The sequence below is a fragment of the Vitis vinifera genome, chromosome 7 (assembly GCF_030704535.1).
Source record: "Vitis vinifera cultivar Pinot Noir 40024 chromosome 7, ASM3070453v1".
Taxonomy (NCBI): domain Eukaryota; kingdom Viridiplantae; phylum Streptophyta; class Magnoliopsida; order Vitales; family Vitaceae; genus Vitis; species Vitis vinifera.
The window spans coordinates 15750628-15772195 of record NC_081811.1 but is presented as its reverse complement, the minus strand read 5'-3'; the positions used below and the strand labels follow the sequence as shown (position 1 = coordinate 15772195).

At 34.2% G+C, this 21568-nt stretch overlaps 1 protein-coding gene and 1 long non-coding RNA gene across 5 annotated transcripts; both read left to right on the top strand.

Moving 5' to 3' along the window:
* The first annotated feature begins 5136 nt into the window (after positions 1-5136).
* LOC104879893 (uncharacterized) lies at positions 5137-17762 on the top strand. Of its 4 annotated transcripts, none has more exons than XR_009466048.1 (4): positions 5137-15433; positions 15516-15827; positions 15927-17083; positions 17226-17762. It is a non-coding gene; the product is annotated as an uncharacterized LOC104879893 (long non-coding RNA). The 4 variants fall into 4 exon arrangements; XR_009466049.1 differs by having other exon boundaries at positions 5137-15827; positions 15927-16023; positions 16936-17083; XR_009466050.1 differs by having other exon boundaries at positions 5137-15827; positions 17226-17472; positions 17564-17762.
* A 181-nt stretch (positions 17763-17943) lies between these two features.
* LOC132252587 (uncharacterized) lies at positions 17944-18951 on the top strand. The gene is made up of 3 exons (XM_059737756.1): positions 17944-18023; positions 18107-18214; positions 18321-18951. Exons 2-3 carry the CDS (start codon positions 18149-18151, stop codon positions 18681-18683), a joined length of 429 nt encoding a protein of 142 aa, XP_059593739.1. The 5' UTR covers positions 17944-18023; positions 18107-18148; the 3' UTR covers positions 18684-18951.
* The last annotated feature ends 2617 nt before the right edge of the window (positions 18952-21568 follow it).

Here is a 21568-nt window from a genome sequence, read left to right as displayed (position 1 = left end):
TCAATTTTTAAAATCACATTGGAAGAATTTTGTGCTGAAAATAGTGTTTTTTTAACCCAAGAATCCACATATTATAATATATATATATATATATATATATATATATCTGAAACAAAATAAAATTTTAAAAATAAATTTAAAGTGTCTAAAATATTTTTTTTATGGTATTTTAAGAATTAAATTAAAAATACAATGAATAGATGGAGAATATTGGGAATAGGGTTGACAATGAGATGGGATTTTTCGGGTATCTCTACCTTCAATAATATTTCACTTTCCTATTATGATAAATCATAGTAACTAAGATATTTTTCATATTGAAAATAATAATTATATAATATAATTTATATTTCCAATATGTATCTTAAAATGTAATAGGTTTGTCTTTATTTTTTAATCCTTATTTGTTAATTTTTTTAAAAACTTATCAATACCTCTTATTATTATTACTATTTATCTTAATTTTTTAAAAGACAATTATTTAAAATAAAGCCTATATATATATTTTAAATCTTAATCTCCTTTTTCAAATACAATATTGCATATATTGTGATTTAATTAATCATTTACGTTGTTTTAGCCATTATTTTTATTTTTTTTAGAGATAATGTCGAATTATGTGAAATCCTTATTTATCTTCCAGTAAAAATATGGAAATTTTGTTATGTTGTGGGAAATTATAAATGAGAAGCCTTGATATTAAATTCTCTTTTGGAGTGCAACTTGATATTAGAGTTATAATATTGCAATAGTTAATCTTGTAACTCTTCTCCTAAGTACAACCGTAAAAAGTATGAATTATGAATTGTCTTAGATTCTCAATTGATTGCATCCATTGTTATGATTATTTCTTTCTTTATTTTTAATTTTTAATTTTTTATTTTTTATTTTCTAATCACCATTAGTTTTTCTTTTAGATAATACTAAAAATTTATTTAAAAAAAACACTTTCAATAATAACATGCTTACTCCTCTTTTCTTATCCTTATCTTCTCCTAAGCTCGGGGAAGTGCTTTTGGGGTACGTACAAATTATCTTTTATGTCATTAGATTTATCGAAAAAGTATCTTAAATCGTTTTTTTTAATTAAGAAAAACAAATTTTTAAAACTTTGTTTCTAATAATATATTTGAATTTATTTTTAAAAATTATTATTGAAGATAAAATATTATAGATAAAAGTTATTTTTAATAAATATAAAAAATAAATTTTTATTTAAAATATTATTTTTTTAAACTATTCTAATTTTTTTTTAGAATTGTTTTAAAAAATATTCCAAAATAGTCCTATTATTTTTCTTAAGAAATGAAAAATTGGATATATATAAAATTGTATTAAATGTAACTACATCTATATGAGAAGAAATTATATATCTTAATTTCAATGTTAACTTATTAACTTAAAGTGGAATGTTACAAATAAACTTTTTGTTTAGAAAATCTTGGTGGGCCCATGCCCATCAACGAAAAATAAAAGCTTTCGAAAAATAGGCCACTCAAATCAATTCCTTTTTTTTTTTTTTTTTTAAGTTTTAACCTGTGTTAAGCTAATGGGCAATAGGGGCTCCAATAAGTACTTGTTAGTTTTCAAGGGTTATCAAACAAAATGTATGTAATAGAACTTTTGATAAATAAAATATTTATTTCAAAGTAATAAAACATAAGTCATATTATAGAATAAAATTTTTAAAGTTAAATGTCTCAAAACTATCAATTATATTATTAGTTACTAGTTTAATATAAATGACAACTCTAACCTCAAGTTTCAATATTCTAAAATATTTTAATAATTATAAAGAATGATAAATTTATTAGCATAGTACAATTATAAAAAGAAAAGGTTAAAATTCCTTTATTATCCTTTTCATATTTTTTACATTTTAAATAAACTAATAATAATAATAATAATATACAAGTTTCAGTTTGAACAGGTTGCTCGTACTTTCAACACACGCCAACCCTAATCTCCTTAGATTGATATTTTTCCAATTCAAACTCTTCCTTAACTTGTTCACACCTTGTCCATGGTATTAGGAATATGATCAAAGGTGCATGTTCTCTAGATCCCAAGACTACTAAATCTATCAATAATGAAAGAAAAAACATCTCCTAGATCTTATTCCAATTGATGTAAGAATCTCATAAGCCTTATAATCTTCCACCCTATCACTCAATCTTTAATCCTTGGCACTTGTATAAAGTTGCATATATTGTGATACCTTATCTATGATTTTATATTTTATTATTGTTATCTGTGAACTAACCCTCGTTGATTTTATGCAATAGAAATATTAGTTATTCATTTCTATAAATTATTGAATGTGTTAGTCTCATTGTGTGTTTTTATCTATTTCTTTTCTAATATTATTTGTCATTAATTTTATCATTTACTCATTTTCATTTTAGAAAACCCTAGAAATCCTGTTCAAGAATCCTTGCTTGACAAATGTCTCTTTTATCATATATTAAAAACATATAAGTTGTAGAATTGTGGATATGATTATTTATTGTGGTCATATTCAAGTTTTCAACCTATATGTTTTGTATATGATTGGTAGAATTGTCTGCAAATGATGCTTGAATTGTCCGTTTGGACAGTTTGGAAATACATAATATCTATGAAATCACACGCCTATGCTTTAGCATATTGATAATTTTTGACAGTGATTCCCCTTGTTCTCTGGGTGCATATTTGGAGAAGGTATGTTTATACCTTAGCCAATTTGTGTACTTGGAGAACTATGGGAAAATGCTGCCAAAATTTTATCAAAATGAAACTAAGCTAGGAATGGCAACGGGGCGGGTTCGGGACGGGTCGCCCCCATCCCAACCCCGCCCCGTTTAGCAAAACCAATTCCCATCCCCATCTCGTTTAAAAAATTAAATTTCCCATACCCGCCCTGCCCCGCCCTGCTTAATTTTTTTTTTTTTTAAATTACTTTAAATTTTTTTAATTACATTAAAATAAATATATTTTATAAATAATAAAATTCATATATTTTTTATAAATTATTTTTTAAAAAAATTTATTATTATCTATATATTAAAAATAGTAAAATTAAATTAATTTTAAAATTAAATTAAATTAAAATTTAAAATTAATTTTATATGTAAACGAGGCGGGGCGGGGCGGGGCGGGATGAGGCAATACCCGAACCCGCCCTAGGTTTTAAAAAAAAATCCCATACCTGTCCCAAACCCGTTTAATAAATCTTAACCCTGTCCCATTAGGGGCGGGGAAAGGCGGGCACCCGAAAAAACCCGCCCCGTTGCCATCCCTAAACTAAGCATGTTAGTGATTGATTCATAGGGATTATGTATTTCTAAATGGGATAGGAACCACTACTAAATATAGGAATTTGAGACGATAAAAAACATATCACATTCATTATAAGTTGATATGAAGATTCATTGTTATGTGATTGAAGGGTTTAATTTGCGGAAGTACGAGAAAAATGCCAATAGATAAGAGTTGGATGCAGAAGTCAAGAGTAAGTAGTGAATATCATAAAGGAGTTTTGGAGTTCTTAGACTTTGCCTTTAGCAATGCACCTGGAAAAGAAATGCTCCCATGTCCTTGCATTCATTGCAGTAATTGTCTTATGCAAAAGCGAGAAATCATGTATGACCATTTGTTGGACAATGGGATAGCTAGAAATTATGTGCGATGGTTGATGCATGGGGAATATAAGTTTTGCGAACCTACAAATACTAGCATTAATGAGTCTGATATGCATGATGAGATGCAAGAAATGTTAAATGATGCATTTGGAATGCCAATGCCAAATGAGGAATCTGAAAGAAGTCGACATGTGCATGAGGAGTTTGAAAAACCAAATAAGAATGCAAACAAATTTTATAATTTGTTAAGAGAAACAGAGCATGAACTATATCTAGGGTGTAAAAAATTCACAAAGTTGTCTTTTATCATAAGATTATTTCATATGAAGTGTCTTAATGGATGGAGCAATAAGTCCTTTACAATGTTGCTTGAATTGTTGAATGAGGCATTTCCTGAGGGTGAGACATTACCAAGCAACTATTATGAAGCAAAAAAAAAAACTCCGTGACCTTGGCCTTCATTATATCAAGATTAATGCATGCCCCTCAGATTACATGTTGTATTCAAAAGAGCATGCAAATGCAAATGAGTGTGTTGTTTATGGTGTCTCTAGATGAAATCAAGTGATGAGCATTCTACAAATGAGTTCACTAATTCAACAAAGAAAAAGAAAATTCTTGCTAAGGTTTTGCATTATTTTCCCTAAAAACCAAGGCTTCAAAGGTTATATATGTCATCTAAGACAGCTTCTTACTGTAGACCCTCAATTTTGTCCCTTTAGCACATGTCTTTAAAATTCGTTTTCAATGCTCCACAATAGTTCCTTGGTGGCCCATAGCTACTCATACCACTTACCTTTTTTTGAGTCACTTCGGAGACTTTGGTTGAGGGATTATTTGATCCCTTATTGTGACCCTTGACAGCCCTAATTTAGATTTAGGCTTTTCTTGTTTTTTTTTAGGATAGCTTTTAGATACACTTGGCCCATTAGGCACCACCTTAGGCCCACTTAGTCTCACCTTAGGCCTGTTTAGGTATACTGGGTCTATTAAGATTTTTTTTTAGCGTGACTTATATGACTTGCGTGTTTACATGGCTCGTGGGGCCTATTTTTTGTTAATTTGTTAATTTTTATTTTATTTTATTTTATTTTATTTTTATTATTATTATTATTATTTTTAGTTTTAGTTTTATGATTATCAGTCACTTTTTATTGGTTATCTTCCTCTTTATATTATTTTCCTTAACTTATTTATTTATTTATTATTTTTACCATTTTCTAATTTATTTACTTATTTATCTATTCATGCAATTATTTAACTTTTAAAATTTCATGCTTTTGCAAGGAAACTTACCATTGGAGTTTAAGGAAAGTGGGACTCTCCTTGGAAGGTTTTGGAGGGGAATTTGAAATTGAGAAGATTGCTTTTGATTGGAAGATTTAAAAAAAGAAGAGAAGAAAAAAGGAAATAAGAAAATTTTCCTTTTTGGAAGAAAATTTAGGTCTTGAGAGGTGATATATATATAGGTGAGAAAAAGGAAAAGAATAAGGGGGGACTGGTAGTACGTATTGGAGTTGGGGTAGGGAGAAGAAGGAAGATAGCAGGAAAGGAGATTTTTTTTTTAAGAAGACTTTTAGCACGCTGAGTATAAAGGAGAGCACAAGAGCAGAAGGGAGGATTCTGGGAAAAAGGTGGAGAAGTGCACAAGAGCAGAAGAGGGAGATTGCAGCCAAGGTTCTGCCAGGTACGCTTTCTTTTATTATTATTATTATTTCTTATTATTTTGGTATTCCCGTTTACATTCACTTGAGATTCTCTGGCTGTTTTCGGGAAGTTGTTCTTGCTGATTGGAGTGGACATTGAGGGCCATTTATTTGCGTTGTTGAATCGAAATTTCTTTCAAATTTGCTCTATTATGATTGTGTTCTTGATTTCTTTGATTCTTTTTATAAATAGCTGAAACAGAGACTTATGTTTGAATTTTAATGTTTGTGGAATCCTGATATGATTTTAACTAAGCTTGTCTTAATGTGTTCAGATTCTTCAAAGCCCTTCTGAAAATAATGAAATGTGACTTATTCAGATTTCCCACCCATTGCCTTCCATTCCCCTGTTTTCGTTTTTTTTTCTTTCTTTGTTCGGTTTCTTTTTTTTTGTGCTTCTATATCTACGCTTCTTCCTCTTCTTTACTTTGGTGTTCTGGGCTATGGAGACAATGATGGCATGAGTATTTTATGAAAGGTAGAGACTTTATAAAGGCTGTGTAGAATGTGGGCTGTTTGTGGGGTTTGGCACATGATAACAGATTGTTGAATCAAATTGGGAATTTCCTCCTTATGGCTTTGCTTCGTCCAGATTTCAGCATGTGGGGACAGCACAGTGCTTTGCAAGTTCTTGTAAATATTTTGGAGAGATCATAAAGCCTTGCAACACCAAAAATTGTGGCTCCCTGTTCCTGGGCTTCCTCCTGTTAGTAACAGGGTTTATCCAGTTGAAAAGAAACATATTGTTGACATGAATGTCCAAAATGGTCGTTCTTCTAGCATGACTGAGCTTTCTAATATCACAGCTACTTTATCTGGCTAAAGCATGTCAAGAAATAGATGTGAAGATGAAAATAGTCACTTACAGTTTCAACTTCATGCAGAATTTGATGATCAATCTGATTTCCTGTTAAATACGATCAATGGTAATAACTAGAGTGGGCAGAAGCAACTCACTGACAAATCCAAAGCTGCAAAACCCTTCACTTCCATAAACCATCTTGATTTAGCAAGAAAAAATAGAACCGTAACAGATCTTGATGGGCAAATAAACTTTCCTAAAAGAATCTTTTCTTCTGCCAGTCTTTACTCAAAGGTCCAGCTTTGAGTGGTAGTGGAGATGGTCAGAGTTGGAGACGAACTGGAAATTGGGTGGGCTCTGACCTTCACTCACACATGGAATCGCATGGTGTCCACTACATGCAAGGAACTTCAGATTATGCAACACGTACAGCTGCTAGCCAGAGTGACCCTTCTTTAGTAAGGAATTTCATTGGCACTTTACATGGAGATTTTGTTAGGGTTGCAGAAAGTGTACCTTGAGACTTCGCTTGCTCAGCAAAAAAAACAATAATATGAGTTGCCACTTTTAGGTAAATCTGGTAGTTTGAATCAGGGGTACTATAAGAATTCTTCGGTTATCTTGGTGGAAAAGTGCACAAGGGTGGAAAATGAACAATTTGCTATCTCTGAAGACTGCATTACTGATAAACCTGAGGGGTCAAAGGTAAAAGGTAGTGCATCAACTAGTCATGTTCGTTTGAAGGTTAAAATGGGCAAAATAGTAAGTCAAAGTGGTTCGAAGGATATTGTTCTGGACATGGTTGGTACTTCAGATCCCATTCTGACCATTTTTAGCGATGACAGGTCTGAACTATGCGGGGCCGTGAGTTCAGAATTATAGAAATTCACAGTTGGCATTGAAACACAATTAATGAGAGAAATCCTTGGGACTGGATATGCATTCGGCTATTTGTGATCTTCTTGGTGTTCTTGTTGAAACCGACCCTTTGGTACTCTGTGGCAAGTCTTAAAAAGTGAATTGAATGCGACCCCTGTTATGGAAATGGATGGCTTAGATTATGACGCCATAGTTCATGCTTATGAAAAGATTAGCATGGAGTTCTTTTATATACTATCCCGGAGAATCAGACACTGGTTATTTTGTCGCATTGTGTATATGACATGTCATCCAATGAACTGACCTTAAGGCACAGTGCATATAGGTCATTGGTCGTTCTGTTGGACTCTTTGTCCAAATACCTAAACTTGATGTGAAGAGTGACCATGAAGCGCCTGAAGTAATGGTAACATTCATAGCTGATGGTTGTTGGACTGAAGCATGCATTCAGCGTGTGATAAATAAATTCCTTTTGAAGCATATGGCAGATGCAATGAGCAAGGAAAATTTTGTTCGAAAGGAATGGGTTGATTTACTAGGAGAAATGGTGCTGAAGCTTCCAGAGCATTTCATCAAGGCCCAACAGCCAGTTATGCCGCAACCTCGTCTGAGGCAGCCATCTGGGTTTAATGATATTCAGTTGATACAGCAGCGCATCATGTTCAAGCAGCTGTAAGAACTTCAGAGGCAGCAGCAACTTCAGCAGCTGAGTGATACCAAGCAAAACTCTATAGTGAAGTGAAGGCATTAGAAGTTGAAATAGATGTTGTGGCATATACTATTTAACAAGCAAGGAATACCGAAAGAAATGAAAGTCATGTCTCCGATGGTAATGATAACAGGGCACAAGAAGATGCAGAGGATGATTAACTTGTTATTCAGACTTCTCTCAATAATTTAACCCTTTAGCATGCCCTAGCTGCTGATCATCTAGGAAGCCTCAAGAAAACGAAAGCTTAACTTGAAATAGAGCTTTCAAATTTGCAAAAGGAGAAGCCTTCCAAGATTGTTGAGCATGACAAGGTGATACCAAATTTAGTTGAGGAGGCCTGACCCAAGAAAATGTTAAATGAAATTCTGAAATCGGGGAAGGAGTTAAAGAAGGGAAAGAAAACAATTTCATTTGATGATGATGTTGATTTTGATGCAGTCTTGTGCATCTTCCAGCATAGACATAGCTCAGAATGTTTCTGCAGGTGCTTTAATCTTAAAATTTGAAGAGGGGAAAATAATGATGCAGATACAAGTGGCCAAATGTCTTTAAAATGCACTATGAAAGATTCAGAAACAAAGGAAAATGCATTACACCAGGTTGCCAATTCAATTTCTTGTCCAAGATTCATTTTTAACTCTGGATGTCAAGATCAAGTTTCTGTGGAGGTGGATAACTAGAAGTCTAGGGCATCAGTGTTTACTTCGGGAATTGCTGCTACTGGAAGTTCATTATTTTTTCTAGGCAGTCAGTTGGGAGATAGTTTGCTTGTGCAATTTACTTCCATACCGTCTTCTAGTGTGGAGAAAAAGGTTGGAGATATTGAAGGTGATCTGCCTTCAGCAAAGCGATTGCGCAGATCCTCTTCTGATGCTTTGCAAGATATGGTCAAAGGTGATAAGCTGCCATTGAATGGTTCGGCTCCAAATAGCACAGAAACGTCAGAGAAGACATTTTCATTTTCAGTGAACGATTCACTCATCAATGTTGGTCCGTTGAAAGACTTCGCCTATGGTCTTCGAATTAATGCTGACCTAAAAGCAACTGGCATTGTTAAACAAAGTAATTTTGAACTGATGTGTTGTTCGGGTCATGGAAAGAATGGTACTCTCTGTATTCTGCAGCAATCAATTCGTCCGGAAATGATCACTGAGGTTGAACTTCCTGGTTGCGAAAGAATTTGGACAGTTTATCACAAAAACACACGTGGTCATAATGCTGATTCTACCAAGATGGTTACTAAGGATGATGAGTATTGTGCATACTTGATTATAAGCCCGGAATCTAGAACGATGGTACTAGAAACAGTTGAACTTCTCGGTGAAAATGACTTTGCTCTGTCTGTGGCAATGGATCTAGCTGCAAATGTTTCTACCATAGAACAGACTTCTAGGGCCGCTTCTGTTAGTTTCATGCATATATTTCTGTATAAAATATCTGGGCAGGAATCAGCAATAATGGGCATTTTGAAAATGCTGAGATCGCTAGAATGCGTTGTTTAGTAGCACTTGGTAAACTGGTCAAACAAGGATCAGAGCACTGCCTTTGATCTGAAAATGGAATTCATCACCTTAGAAAAGCTCTTCACATGTTCCTTGAACAGTGTTTTGATAAGGAATCTTCTCGATTATTCTTTACTATTCTCTCACAAAGGGGAAGATGCTCATAATGCTAATAGGTGCTGTATTGTAGACCCCTCCCATTCTCCCAATAAAGAGAGTTCAAAATCAGCATTTGAGATCCTTGGTGCTAGAGCAGTTGTTTGTTTTGCCAGTGGCAGTGAGCAACCAGAAATTCTCTTTCCCGACATGCAGATACTGGTGCATGAGTAGACCAGAGGCAATACCACAGCTACAGAAGTAGTTACATAGAGAGTCTTGGAACCGTAATGCGCGTTACTTGTTGATACTTAGTTTTCTACAGAAGGCACATGAAGAGAGATCTCTAAGACCTTTTCGTACAGTAATTGAGCAGCTAAATTTTATGGTTATTCCCAATCACTTATATTTAAAGAAGGATACATGTTGCCAATACCGAAAATTCCAGCTGCTACTTTGTGCTTCAGAAATCAGTTTGCAAGGTGGTGATTATCTTAGCTGTGTCAACCATGCTAAAAATGCTTACTAGCACAAATGCTGAAGACATCCCGCCAAACTGCCTTGATCAATTCAACGTAGAAATGAAAAGAGAAACAGAAGAGTCAAGCTCATAGGAAGCACAGTTGGAGGACAAGCTTGTGAATATCTTTGAGGCTAATACGGAAAAATAGGACACTACAAACAAATGCCATAACTGAAACTAGACCACAGGCTGAAGAGGTTGACAGCATGAAGCTTGAAGAAACCTTATAATTGGTGTTTCAATTTCCAGCTAAGGCATGTGAGAATACAAACAAGGAGTTGGAACTTCCAATGTATTCTACTCTTTCAAGTGACATTAATTACTTTATATGAAAAGATTTCTAGCTTTTCGTATGACTCTGGAAACACTGATGATGACTTTAAGAATAGCAGAAAATATAGCAGTAATGATGATTTTGACTCAGATTCAGGAACTTTCAATTTAAGAGAAAACTGGTGGTGGTGTGGAGAAAGATCAAGAACTAAATGTTGGTGCTGTTGTCCGTGATACTGTTATAGTTGATAACCAGGATGGTACTAAAGGGGATGCCTGTACAGATAAAAGCGAAACTGCTGGTCTAAGTAATAATGAGGAAAAAACAAGAAATAGAAACCAAGCCAGAAGCTGATTCTGAAGCCACAAAGAATGAGCGTATTGTAAAGGTAGTTGCTGATGGAGTACAATTTGTGCATAGAGGGAAAAAAGCTGTTGGCAATGAAGACCAAGCGGTGGAAAATGACACTGAATCTACCACAGAGAACCTAACACTTGAGTCAAAACAGTTAGAAAACAGACTTACACATGTTAATGCATAGGGCGCTGAACTGGAAAATGCGGTCTTTGGCAAATCAGAGTCACTTGAATCTGCGGATCTCAGTCCAGTTTTTAACACAACAATAAAACTAGATGAAACCGATCATTACTCAGATGAAGATGATAAAGAAAGTGAGATTGAAGGCTCAGTTACAGATGAAGAGTTTAAAGGTATGGTTCTTGAAGGTTCTGAAGCTGCCAAACACTTCTTGAAGGAATTGGAGCAAGTATTAGGTGGAGGTTCTCACTCTAGTGCAGAGAGTTCTCGTGATCATTCACAGAGAATTGGTGGCCAAATTATAAGTGATTCAGATGAAGAAGTGGACATTGATGAAGAAAGAGATAGAAAGGAATTATTTAATTCTGTTGCATTGGCTGCCATTTTGAAAGCAGTAACAAATACAAGTTCTGATAGTGGCAGTATCACAATAACCTCTCCAGGCGGATCCAAGTTTTTTTTTTTTTCTGTTGACTGTCTTGCTAGATTGGAATCTGCGAACTGGTCTCAGAAACCTGCTCCCCTTCCTGACCAAACCAGTCCGATCTTTTTACCCCTTCTAATCTTGCAATCGGAGGCGACTCAAAGAACTCCTTGAGTGAAGAAGATAAAAACATTAAAAATGAAGTAGAATTTCAGATTGCGGAATGATTTTCAAACTCTGGGGATCCACAAAAGCAGAAGAACCATCAAGCATTCACTTGACAAGCAAGGAAAGCATACATGCAGGGAATTGATAAGTAAGCCACTGATAGCAGAATATTGGGACCTCTAGAGTCGGCAGAAGTTGACTGAAGCGATGAAAATAAACTAGGATCTGACGAATCAGCTGATTGAATCAGAGAAGGCTGTGGATGCATTTGACATATTTTCTGAGAATTTGAGCCATCCAGATCGCGAAGGTCCAGAATTCCAACTCCTCCGGCTGAAGCTAAGAAACAGTTCTGTTTGCGTAACGGCAAAGGCATAGAAGCTGAAGTTGGAAGGATATATGTTTTGCATGGGAAGACTCGTCTAGGAATACTGATATTTCTGCAGTTTCCAGTGGCTATTAGATGTGAATTGATGTATTTGGGTGACGAGAATCCAACAGTTGATGGGCATGTCAATTTCAAGCCTTCTGAGGAGATAGATGGAAGTCAAGGATTTCTAATTCCAATTTTAGAGACTATTGAATGCAAATTGCCTCTAACTGAACTTAGAGAAGAGAAGGATGAGGGGAAAAATAATATAGAATCAATACCATAAGTCAGAGAAAACCAGATTCATGTGACTGTTTGCTTCTAGATCCAATTTCATATTGCTGATTTGTAACTGGTGAGTTCTAAGCCCGTAAAGAAAGTAAAATCTACAGTCAAAGAATGAATTTGAAATTGAAGATGAGATGATTGGTGACGGAGCAATAGGAGGTCAAAACCATGAGCTTGGAGTTACTAAAGAGTTGAAATAATCAGTTTTTTTTGTCCATTATACTTATGCTTTTGATGATCTTCTTCAAATCCTGCAGAACCACTGGAATGGTTCAGTTAACTTTCAGTCCTTTTTACCTTTCATAGAGGATGGAAATTAGCTTCCAGATAGCAATTCAAATCTGGATGAGGGGAGCTGCTCAGGTGTAGATAACTCAGTCAGCTTGTCTATTTCAAGAGAGCTTCAAGATGGAATAGGCCAAATTGTCATTCAACCATTAACTACTCAAGAAAATCTTGACAGCTCCAAAAGATATCAGTAATGAGCAGATCATCCAACTTTGCGCCTTTCATGTAATGGTCCTCATAGAACAGAGAAGAAGCCTTCAGGAGGAACAAGAGGATGGTGGAGCTAGGTGTCTTCTTGGCAGCCACACTCGAAAGTCCCGAAATACAGGATCCATCAGAAAGTCTCTAGCGTACTGCCCATTTACCTTCACACACGCGAAATAGGCTGCTGAATCCTATTGACTGAAGGTTAATTACTGATTGTGGACAATTTGATACACCTGAAGAATAAGGAGTTATTCTGGAAACTGAACGTCTGAAAATCAATTAAGACACAAGCACTTAGTTGAAGAGAATTATCTGTGAGCAAGTTGACAATAGAAGCAGAACTCAGATGTTAATTACACTCAAACAACCTCATATCATTCTCCAAACCTGAATTAGAAGAAATGTTGGAAGACATCAGTCGGAGTGCACCAAGTTCTTGCCTAGGTTGTGAAGAATGCAGAATTCCATCTCAGCAATATACAGAAGCATCCTTAGGCAACCCAAGTGATTCAGTCTCAAAAGCAGCCTAGACATTAATCCAGCTTGGCCACCTTGCCGCATATCATACTCCTTCTGATGTTTCTTTTTTTTTCTTTTTTTTGTGATCTTATACATCTTAAATCTGGATTTCAAAATCTTTTCCATTAAATAACTCTTTTTTTTCTTTGAAATCCCATCCTTAGGAGTTTGTAGGCATAATATCCAGATTTCAACATACCATTCGCTGCCATTTTCCCTTCCGGCATGCATTTTCATCATTTTCAACTATTTTCATGATTTTCTCGATTTTCAACAAGCATGAATAAGCTTCATGATTCCAAACAATGGAATTCATAGAATCAACTCATGCGAAATTAATTAGGGCTTTGGTGGGGGCCCGACATTCATGATATTTTCATCAATATTGTTTGCTAGATATGTTGATTTTTGATTCTGCTTGACGAAATACTTGAATTCACTTAATATTTATTGTTGAGATGCCCTTGTTCCCATAAGACGTGTGGATGCTCACTAATGAGGTATGCTCTTCCCACCCTACAAACTCTAAAATTCTATGAATGTGTACGTTATCATGAGCTATGATCCTGTTTGATGGCATGATTGATTGCTTTGATGCTTGTTTAATCATCTTTGATAAAATACATATAATGTGTCGTATTTCCAAACTAATCTCTTATGTTTCATGATAGCGCTTGAGAAGCGGTTCAGGTACGCGCCCTAACCCTCCTTTATTACAATTTGATTGTGTTTGACATGCCACACTTTAAAATCACCTAGTCTACTTAGGTATCTATGATTAATCCATTAATTGCCACACTTCCCTTAATGTAGTTAGTAGAGACCTTCATAGGGCTTAGAGGGGTGCTACCTTTTAAAGGTACCTTCCCAATAAGTAACCTGATTCCCGAACCTAGACTTGGGTTTCTCAAAGACATGCTTTTTCCAAAACTATGGAGTCACTTTTTAGGGTTTTTCTTTCTTATTTTATTTTCCCTTCAAAATAAAAATAAAATAGGTGGCGACTCCAACTTTTATAAAATTAATTTTTTACAAATAAAAAGCGAGTCTCGCCGATCGAGTGGGGACGCACGTGAAAAATGCGGGTCCACACTCACATGAAATGACATGTTGATGGTCGCATGCAAGGTGAGATGATGAGGCATCCAGTGGACTCTTTGGCTTGGAAAAACTTCGATAATGTACACCCTTCATTTGCACTAGAACCTCGAAATTTTAGGCTCGGTTTAGCAAGTGATGGGTTCAATCCTTTTGGGAATATGTCAATTTCATACAGCATGTGGCCTGTAGTTCTTATTCCATGTAACTTACCACCTTGGATGTGTATGAAACGGACATTCTTCATGTTGTCACTACTTTTTCCTGGTCCAACTGCACCTGGGAATGACATTGACATATACTTACAACCATTGATAGATGAGTTGAATGACTTATGGGACGTTGGAGTTTAAACATATGATGTTTCAACAAAACAAAATTTTTGTATGCATGCAGCTATATTATAGACCATCAATGATTTTCCTGCATATGCAAATCTTTTAGGTTGGAGTACTAAAGGGAAATTTTCTTGTCCTATTTGTAATAAGGATTGTTCTTCATTTCAATTACAAAACGGATGGAAATGGTGTTACATGGGTCATCGCCGATTTTTGTCGATTGATCATAGATTTTGACGTGATAAAAAGTCCTTTGATGGAAATAAAGAGCATAGAGCAGCACCTAAATAATTGTCTGGGGAAGATGTTCTACATCAATTAAATGGAATGAAACATATTACTTTAGGGAAGACATCAAAAAATAAGATGTCAGCAAAAAGAAAAAGATAACATGTTGAACTTGAGCACAATTGGAAAAAAAAAACATTTTTTTCCAATTGCCATATTGGAAAACCCTCATTTTGTGTCACAATTTGGATGTAATGCATATTGAAAAGAATATATGTGACAGTATAGTTGGCACCTTGTTGAGTATCGATGGTAAATCGAATGATAACTTCAATAGTCATCTTGACTTGCAAGCTATGGGTATCAGAGATCAACTTCACCCCATACAAAGAAGGAATAGGGTTATATTGTCTGCTGCATGCTATTCACTAACTTCAAATGAAAAAAAAAGAATTCTGTAAATTTTTGAAAGAAGTAAAGATTCCAGATGGTTATGCTTCTAACATCTCTCGGTGTGTACAAGTGAATGAAAGAAAGATATTTGGGTTGAAGTCTCATGATTGTCATGTTCTCATGCAACAACTCCTTCTACTTGCAATTCAAGGAGTTCTACATAAGAATGTTTGTGCTGTTATAGTTGAACTATGTAGTTTCTTCAAATAATTGTGTTCTAAAGTGTTAAAGACTGATCAATTAGAACACCTTGAGAATGACATAATATTCACACTTTGCAAATTAGAAAGAATATTTCCTCCATCATTCTTTGATGTTATGGTGCATTTACCTATTCATTTTGCAAGTTAGGTAAAGGTTGCTGGACCAGTGCAATATTGATGGATGTATCCTATCGAGCGGTATGTTCTCATTCAATTAATCTTATGTATATTAGGTTTCTTATAGTTCATGAAACAAATCTATCATGTCGTGAAATGACAGGTATTTACGTACATTAAAGTCTTATGTCCGTAATAAGAGTCGTCCAGAAGGTTCTATTGCAGAGGGGTACATAGCATAAGAATGTACAACCTTTTGTTCAAGATATTTGCATGATGTTGAAACGAAGCATGATCGTGAAGAAAGAAATTATGTCATTGAAAATAACATAACAAATGGTGAAGGGTTAACCATTTTCAAATGCATGGGACGTACAATAGGGAAGTCAACATCTCGTGTTCTTAGCACAGAAGAATGGTCCCAAGCATATTTATATGTGTTGACTAATTGTGAGGAAGTGACATCATTTATTGAGTAAGACACTTATTTGAATAAAACTTTATACTAATTCTCATAAAAAAATTTAATTTTGGTCTTTGTGAGCATTATAATTAATTTTTTCTTTTTTATCAGAGAGCATAAGGAATCTATAAGGGTTAAGCCTCGTATTCGTGCATGAGATGTAGATTTGATTCACACAAGAGATTTCATTAGTTGGTTTGAAGAACGTGTAAGTTCATTCACTACATAAATTGTTCTATTATCTAATACACATGTATGTATTAACATCTTATATTTGAATCTATAGATTATACAAATGCGACATGAAGGTCCAATTTTTGAACACATACTATCATTGTCTCGTGGACCAAGTACATCAGTTACATGTTATAAAGGATACATCATTAATAGGTTCAAATTTCACACAAGAGAATGAGAAAAGGGAAAAAAAAAAACTCAAAATAGTGGAGTTGTTGTGACCGCAGAGGTATCAAGCTTTGCAAGTGCAAAAGATAAGAACCCAATTCCTGGTCATGTTTCTTACTATGGTGTGCTAACTGATGTAATTGAGTTACATTACCTTGGTGGAAATAGAGTTATTTTATTCAAGTATGACTGGTGAGATGTAATTAATAGTGGAAGGGGAATAAAAAAAGATGAATATGGGTTCATGTGTTTGAATTTTGAACATACCATATGCACAAATGAACCATTTGTGCTTGCATCTCAAGCAAAACAAGTCTTCTATGTTCAAAATTCAAATGAGGAAAATTGGCACACTATTGTAGAGATACAAACTCGAGGGGTTTATGATATGAATCAGAAAGTATCTACTAATGATCCAGAGCCATATCAATAGCTTATAACACATAGTCAACGTGATGTGCATGAGTTGGTCGAGAATGATTTAATCAATTGGGATAGAAATGATATTGCAGGAGAAACTATCCAAACGGATGTTCTACTATCACAACAAGAAAACATTGTTGAAAGATATAATGAATTATTCATGATGATGTGTAGCTAATAATATTGGTAAGTACATAAATATATACTTACCAGATATACAAATGGTAATTTATTTCATATTATTTATGTAACTTATTTTGTATTACTTTTTCTAATTTACTTTATGATGTAGGAAATGTCACATCGAAGAGGAAGAGTACAAATAGTGTCTCCAGAAGATGAGTTGAACAATCTACAACAACTCTCAGACATACAACCTGCTGCAACTACTACTCTTAGTAGTTCTGATCCTTCCGATTCTTTAGATTCTTCTGTTGTTGGTATGATTAAGAAGATTATGTTTAACTTTACATATGATAAATTTACATATGTTTAATTTCTTGAATGATAGGTTTTTAATGTTTAATTTTATATAAGATAAGTAAATTATGTTTATTTTAATTTCATTATTTCTCTTAATAGGTTCATCCTCTAGCAAAAAGAGGACACGTGGCCCAACGCGTAACTTAGGTTTACTTAGTATGAAACCCGGGGAAAAAAAACTACACGATTCAATACTAGAGGGCAAGTTGTTTATGATGGAAAATGGGAAAGATTGTCAAGCTATATGGGAACATTGGTGCGATCTCAACACAATGTACCCATCCAAGTTCAAGATTGGAATCATGTTAGTGAAGACGTGAAGGAAAAGATTTGGGCATTAGTATTGGTATATGCTAGTTACTATTCAATCTAAATTGTAATGTTATTGTTTAAAAATGATACCTCTTATTTATACATGACATTTTAATGCAATATAGGAAAAATATGAATTAGAAGAAACATGTAAGAGTTACGTTCTTCAATGTTGTGGAAATTTGTTTAGAAGCTATAGAAATAAAATGAAGGCCAAGTATTATAACCCTTATAATACAGATGAGGAGAGATTGTGTCATCGACCTCCACACTTATCAGATGATGATTGGAGGTAGCTCATCCACTTTTGGGGTACACCTGAAGCCAAGGTAAAGATAATGATCTTTTCTTGATAATGTATCTTATGATACTCATATTCACATAAAATTATATTTATTAGTTATATTTAACCTAATACTTCATGTAAATAACTTTTATTATGTTTCTATTACCTATATAGGTGACTTGCTATTTTTTAATTGATGTAGGATATCTCAGAAAAAAAAAAACAAGGCAAATAAGGCAAAGCAAGTGATAAAGCATACATCGGGATCAAAAAGTTATGCTCAAATTCGATATGAACAGGTTCAAAATTTATTATTAATATGATTTGTTTGTACATAAATAATTCATCATAAATAACTCAACTGTTTTACTTGTAAGAATAGGCACAAAAGAAAGAGGATCGAAGTGAGCCCAATAGAATTGAGATGTTTGCCCTAACACACACAAGAAAAAATGGGACTCTTGTTGATGATCATTCTAAGGAGATTATGGTAATGAAGTAAATAGATTTTATATACTTGTATTTCAATCATAGCCACATACTAAATTATTTTAAAAGTCTAACAATTTTTTTTTATTTTTTATTTATAATTCTAGGATCAATTTCAACAATTACTATCCCAACCTAAGGGGACATCTTCTACTTCTGCATCATCTGGAGCATCTACATCTGTATCATCTACATCTGTAGCATCTACATATGTAGATGAGATATATACTCAAGTCATGGGTCTAGAGAGGCATGGTCGTGTTCGAGGGTATGGATTTGGTCCTACTCCTACCTCAATCTTTGGTTCTACTAGTAGAAGGCGATTAGGAGTTATTCTTTCAACAGAAATTGAAAACACCCAAGAGATACTAATAGCTACAGAACAAAAGTTTACAACTGCAATTGAAGAACTCTCAAATGTGAAAGAAACATTTGAAGAGAGGTTGATAGAAGTTCAAAGGAAGACATGAGAAGAAATGAAAGAAGAGTTTGAAGAAAAAATGATGGAAATGCAAAGAAAAATGCAAGCACAAATGCAAGCACAAATTCAAGAACAGATGATGCAAACGATGCAACAATTTCAGCAAAAGCAATAGAATTTGAAGATTTTGCTATATCTTTATATGATAGATTTTCTTAACCTTTTTGAAGATTATGCTACTTATTTATATGATAGATTCTCCTAACTTTTTTTGCTTTCTATGACTATTATGTGATGTTTGGTTGGTTGATTTGTTATATTATGTTAGAATGTGAAACTAAATTTGAATCTCTTTGTTATTTGTTTGTTTGATTTTTTTTTTTGTTATATTATGTTTTTTTTATTTAATGACTTATATTGATATATAAGTTTTTAACTAGCTTGGGATAATTGATTGTAATATATTGAAGTTGTTTTAATTGCTTAATTGCGTATACAGGTCTAAAATGGGTTTGTTTGGGTTTATAATAGGTTTGGGAAATTTGAATTTATAAAAAACCAATTTCCAAATATAAAAAAAATTTAGTCATGACCACTAAAAATTGTGACTATAAGTGTACTTTTAGTCACGATCAGTAATGAACCGTCACCAAAATTTGGGGATAGGGCGACCATCCTATGACTAATTTCAGTCACGATCATTAATAGTCGTGACCATAAGTGTACATTTTGTCATAATAGACCTAACAATTAGTCACGATCAATTAATTATCGTGACCATATACCTATATTTAGTCACGGTTAGGGTCATTGACCGTGACCATAATATTATATTTAGTCACGGGTAGGGACATTGACCGTGACCATAATATTACATTTAGTCACGGTTAAGGCATTGACCGTGACCATAAGATTACATTTAGTCACAGGTAGGGCATTGACCGTGACCATAAGATTACATTTAATCATGGTTAGGGCATTGACCCTGACCATAAGATTACATTTAGTCACAGTCATTTTTATTAACCGTGACTATAGACATACATTTAGTCACGGTTTATTACCTGACCGTGACTAAATCAACTTAATAAGTAGCAAGGTATTCTTAACTTTTGGTCACAGTTTTTGTATGGTCGTCACAAAAAAAGAAATCATGTGGTTACGATTACTTAGGCAACTGTGACCAATACTTTTAGCTACGCCTTGTACTGTGACGCTTGGTTACGGTTTCATAAGACCGTGACAATATGTTTTGGTCACGGATATATAAGATTTGGTGACGGTTCCCAACCGTCACCAAAAATCTTATTTCTTGTAGTGTCTGGAGAGGAATATATTCTCTACCTACACTATGTAGGTCTAATGTACCAAACAACTATGCATGGAAAACCTATTTGGAAGGAATATATTCCCCCAATGTGTATGATGACATCCCATTGTCTTATCAGTAGCGAGGACAAGGTTGTGGACGCACATATGGATGTGAAGGGATTGAGAGGAAGATACGACCTCCAACGACGTTGTCACAGGTAAATTTGACCAGATGAATAATCAATTATATGCATGATAGAGGTGTATAAAATGGGTGAGCCAACAAATAGTTCATTATATATGTGAAACATTTACAGAGCACCACACATTTGGAGGCAAAATTTGGAGCGTTGCTTGACCAAATCCACACCGGAAAATAGTTCACTTTGGTAGGGTAGGTGGTGGTTGAATGTGTTTAAAAATTATGTTTGAACGTTTGTTTTATGTAAATATTATAACATATGATTCGTTGCAATCATGTCAATCCACTTTGTTCATGCCAATACCCTAATTTGAAATGAATTATTCTTATTTTGTAGTTATTACGAATGACCAATGATGTATATTATGTAGTTTTTGTTGTTGGAAAAAAAACTATTTACAATTCGTGACTAGAATGTCAAGAATAAGACGTTGGGTACAAAGGAAATGTGTATAAGTTGTACAAAACGTTTGAAGAGGCTAGATGAGCTTGGATGTTCTATGAACCACGTTGGAACCGTACAGAAAGCACATCTATGCCAAACCTTGGAGATGAGGTGAATCTCCCAACTCTTATGAAACATAAAAAGGATAAGGGAATGCTTTGGGCAAAACATCAACATTTCATAACTCCTTTCATCATGGGTTGTCTTTTCACCATTGTTTTTATGTGCATAATATAAAAATTTTGAAAAATTAAATTTGATTTTAAGTCCTTCATGTAATATAGATGTACTACTAAAAAAATTTGTATGCTAAATAAGGTTCAGTTTGTTCTATCATCTTTATCAAAATTGTAAAAATTGAAGTTAAAACTAGGGTGATTAATCATGTATACATGATTAAGACTAATACTGATAATATAAACCAATGGATGACAAAGTTTTAGGCAATGTCAATGTTTTTGTAGGAATGAGCCTGAAGGAAAACTAGGGTTATACCCTTTATGTCATAGCCATCCCCAATGGTATGATAACATTGGAATCTTATGTTATATGCAATATACAAATTAAGGGCGCACCATTTATTTCACAAACATGCCTATGTGTCAAAGCAGTATATTCATATGCCATGTGCAGTAGGCAAAATAAGGGCACAACTTTCCTATAAGATGCATGTAAGTAGGTGAAAACCTAAGCGTAGTTATTCTTTGTGTAGTAGCAAAAAGATAGGCATGCCTTTTGTGCAGGCGACATGCCTTCATAGTGAGTTTATCTGACAAGTGGGTTGGCTAGTATGGTCAAAGGAGGCGGGCCCAAAGCATAAAGGGTTGGCCCTAGACGTTCACATTGTACTAAAATGCATGGACAATTGCTTCATATGTGTTAAAACCTAAAATATAGAGACACTACCTACGAAGATGGGAAAAATGGCAAAATTTCATCCACAAGTTCAAAATAATTTAAACCAACATCATAACTA